The 3,664-nt window shown below is 67.6% G+C and overlaps 1 protein-coding gene across 1 annotated transcript; it reads right to left on the minus strand.

Annotated features, from left to right (window-relative positions):
• Positions 1–965: 965 nt before the first annotated feature.
• LOC119590518 (basic salivary proline-rich protein 4-like) lies at positions 966–3,338 on the minus strand. The gene is made up of 2 exons (XM_037939167.1): positions 3,256–3,338; positions 966–2,463 (listed from the first exon to the last, which is right to left on the minus strand). Exons 1-2 carry the CDS (start codon positions 3,336–3,338, stop codon positions 966–968), a joined length of 1,581 nt encoding a protein of 526 aa, XP_037795095.1.
• Between the last annotated feature and the right edge of the window lie 326 nt (positions 3,339–3,664).

The raw sequence follows: 3,664 nt of genomic DNA on the forward strand, positions 1-3,664 counted from the left end.
CCCCTCGACCTCCTCCTTGGGTGGCCCCTTTTGACCCCCTTTCCCCGGGGCGTGGTCTTCCCCCCGGGCGTGGTCCCTCGCTCCCCCTGGGCGGGGTCCCCTTTGACTCCCCCTGGGCGTGTCTCCTTTGACCTCCCCCTCGGCGTGGTCTCTGCCCTCCTCCCGGCGGGTCCCTTGACCTCCCCCCGGCGGGGTCTCCTGACCTCCTCCTCGGGCGTGGTCTCCCTTTTTGACCCCTCCCTGGCCGTGGTTCCTGACCTCCTCCTCGGGCGTTTTTGTTTTCTCCTCGACTCCCCCCGGGCGGGTCCCCTTGACCTCCCCTCGGGCGTGGTCCCTGACCTCTCGGGCTTCCCTTCCCCCCCGGGGCGTGGTCCCCCACCCCCCTTGGCTTTCCCCTGACTCCTCCCGGGGGGGGGGTGGTCTCCTGACCTCCCCCTGGGGGTGGTCCCCTTGACCCCTCCTCTGGCGTGGTTCCCGCCCTCCTCCTCGGGCGTGGTTCCTTGACTCCCCTCGGGCGTTCTCCTCGACCCCTCTGGGGCCCTTTTTTGTCCCCCCGGGCGTGGTCCCTTGACCTCCCCTCGGGCTGGTCTCCTGACCTCCCCTCGGGCGGGGTTTTCCCACCTTTGGGGGCCCCTCCTCCCCTCGGGCGGGTCCCCCGACCTCCCCCCCTATTTACCCCCCCTTTGGCGGGCTCCTGACCTCTCCTCGGGCGTGGTCTCCTTGACCTCCCCCTCGGGCTGGTCCCTCCCTTGACCTCCTCCGTTTGGGGGGGTTTTCCCCGACCTCCCCTCGGGCGTGGTCTCCTTGCCTCCCCCTTGGCGTGGTCTCCTCGCCCTCCTCTCGGGCGTGGTCTCCTTTTGACCTCCTTCGGGGCTGGTCTCCTTGACCTCCTCCTGGGGTGGTTCCGACCTCCTCCTCGGGCGTGTCCCCTCGACCCCCTTTCCTCCGGGCCCCCCCCTTGGGCTTTACCTCCCCCTTTCCCCCCGGGCGTGGTCCTTGACCTCCTCCTGGGGCGTGGTCTCCTCGACCTCCCCCTCGGGCGTGGTCCCCTTTGACCTCCTCCTGGGCGGGGTTTTCCCCTTTGGCCCTCCTCCTCGGGCGTGGTCTCCTCGACTCCTCCTCGGGGTGGTCTCCTCGACCCCTCCTGGGCGTGGTCTCCTTGACCTCCTCCCGGGGTGGTTTCCCCTCGACCTCCTCCTCGGGGTGGCTCCTGCCCTCTCCTCGGGGGGTCCCCTTTGACCTCTCCTCGGGCGTGGTTCCCGACCTCCCCTCTGGCGGGGGTTCCCTCGACCCCCTCTGGGGCGTGGCCCCCCGTCCCCTCCTTCCCTGACCCCCCCTCGGGCGGGTCTCCTGACCTCCCCCTGGCTGGTCCCCTGACCTCCCCCGGGGGCGTGGTCTCCTGACCCCTCCTCTGGGTGGTCCTGTCCTCTGGGCGGGGTTTTCCCCTGACCCTCCTGGGCGTGGTCTCCACCCCTCCTTGGCTGGGTTCCTTGCCCTCCTTCGGGGTGGTCTCCGACCTCCTTGGGCGTGGTCTCTGACCTCCTCCTCGGGCGGGGTTTTTCCCCCCTTTGACCCCCCCTCGGGCGTGGTCTCCTTCCCTCCTCCTCGGGGCGTGGTTCCTCAAAATCCCCCTGGGCGTGGTTCCTGCCCTCCTCCTCGGGCGGGTCCCCGGGGCGTGGTCTCTGACCTCCTCCTGGGCGGGGTTTCCCTCCCTTGCCCTCCTCCCGGGCGGGGTCTCTTGACCCCCTCCTGGGCGTGGTCTCCTCGCCCTCCCCCTGGGCGGGTCTTTTTACCCCCTCCTGGGGCGTGGTCCCCTTTGACCCCTCCTGGGGCGGGGTTTCCTTTGACTCCCCTCGGGCGTGGCCCCGACCTCCCCCTCGGGCGTGGTCCCTGACCTCCTCCTCGGGCGGGTTGGGGTTCCCCTCGCCCCCTCCTCGGCGTGGTCTCCTTGACCCCCCCTCGGGTTTTTTTTCTTTGACCCCCCCGGGCGTGGTCTCCCGCCTCCTCCTCTGGGGGGCCCCTCGACCTTCCCCCCCACCCCCTCGGGCGTGGTCCCCCGGGGGCGGGGTTCCGCCCCCTTTTTGGTCCCCTTTGACCCCTCCTGGGGCCCCTGGTCCCTGACCTCCTCCTGGGGCGTGGTTCCTCGACTCCCCGGGCCCGTGGTCTCCTTGACTCCTCCTGGGGGCGTGGTCCCCTTTCCCCCCCCGGGGACCTCCCCCCCTCGGGCGTGGTCCGGGGCCTTGACCCCCCTCCTCGGGCGTGGTCTCCTGACCTCCTCCTCGGGTTTTCCCGGGTGGTCTCACCCCGGGGGCCCCGCCCTCCTCCTGGGGGGTTTGCTTTGGGGGGTTTCCCCCGACCTCCCCTGGGCGTGGTCTCCTGCCCTCCTCCTGGGGTGGTCTCCTTGACCTCCCCCTCGGGCGGGTCTCCTCGACCTCCTCCTCGGGGTGGTCCCCTGACCTCCTCCTGGGGCGTGGCCCCCGTTTTGGGGTTTTTTCCCCCTTTTTTTTTCCCCTTGGGCGGGGTTCCCTCGCCCCCCCCGGGGGCGGGGGTTTTTCCCTGACCTCCTCTCGGGCGTGGTTTTTGCCCCTCCCCCTTTTTTGGGCGGGTCCCCTCGACCCCCTCCTCTGGCGGGTCCCCTTTGCCCTCCCCCGGGCGGGGGTCTCCTCGACCTCCTCCTCGGGGGGGTCTCCTCCCCCTCCTCCTGGGCGGGGTCTGGGCGTGGTTGGGCGTGGTCTCCCGACCCCTCTGGGCGTGGTCTCCTCGACCTCCCCCTCGGGCGTTGGTTCCTTCCCTCCCCCCCTGGGCGTGGTCCCCTTGACCCCCTCCTGGGCGGGGTTCCGACCCCCCTGGGCGTGGTCTCCCGCCCTCCCCTTGGCGTGGCCCCTTGACCCTCCCCCCGGGGCGGGTCTCCTCGACCTCCCCCTCGGGGTGGTCTCCTCGCCCTCTTCCTGGGCGTGGTCTCCTCGACCCCCCCTCGGGCGGGGTCCCCTTGACCCCCTCCTGGGGGGTGGTTCCTCGACCCCTCCTGGGGCGTTCCCCTCGCCTCCCCCGGGCTTTGGGTCCCCTTTGACCTCCCCCGGGGGCGGGTCCCCTCGACCCCTCCTCGGGTGGTCCCCTCGACCTCCCCTCGGGCGTGGTCTCCCGACCTCCTCCTGGGCTGGTCTCCTTGACCGCGGTGGTCTTTTTTTAAACAGCATACACTCGGTCTTCCGTTTATCTGGATCGTTTCCTTTTTAGGTCGTCTGTGGCCATAACCGACATTGATGTTGCGCGCAGACATTTGGCAATTCTCCGCCTTCCCTTCTTCTGCCCTCCTCTGGCGTGGTCCCAAAAGTCATGGTTTCTCCCCAAAGGGGAAGAAAGCTTGAGCTTTTTCCAAGGGCTCTGTGAAAGTTTTGGGGCTTGTCCGGCCTTATCAAATGACTTCCACCCGTTATGCCGCTGTGATCCCCCAAAAATTTTTTTCGTTTCATGTTGTTTTCTTGAAAATTTGCAGGCTTCCCCAGCAATGAGGAAAACAGAAGCAAAGATATTTTAAATTTTTTAGCTATTTTAAAAATCTTCATTTTATCACTTTAAAATTTAATATCAGGGAAAAAATGACCACCTTTTTTGGGAAAAAAATTATAATTTTTTATTCTATTGTGTTGGGGGGCGCGCGCGG

This window comes from Penaeus monodon, chromosome 27 (assembly GCF_015228065.2).
Source record: "Penaeus monodon isolate SGIC_2016 chromosome 27, NSTDA_Pmon_1, whole genome shotgun sequence".
Classification (NCBI taxonomy): domain Eukaryota; kingdom Metazoa; phylum Arthropoda; class Malacostraca; order Decapoda; family Penaeidae; genus Penaeus; species Penaeus monodon.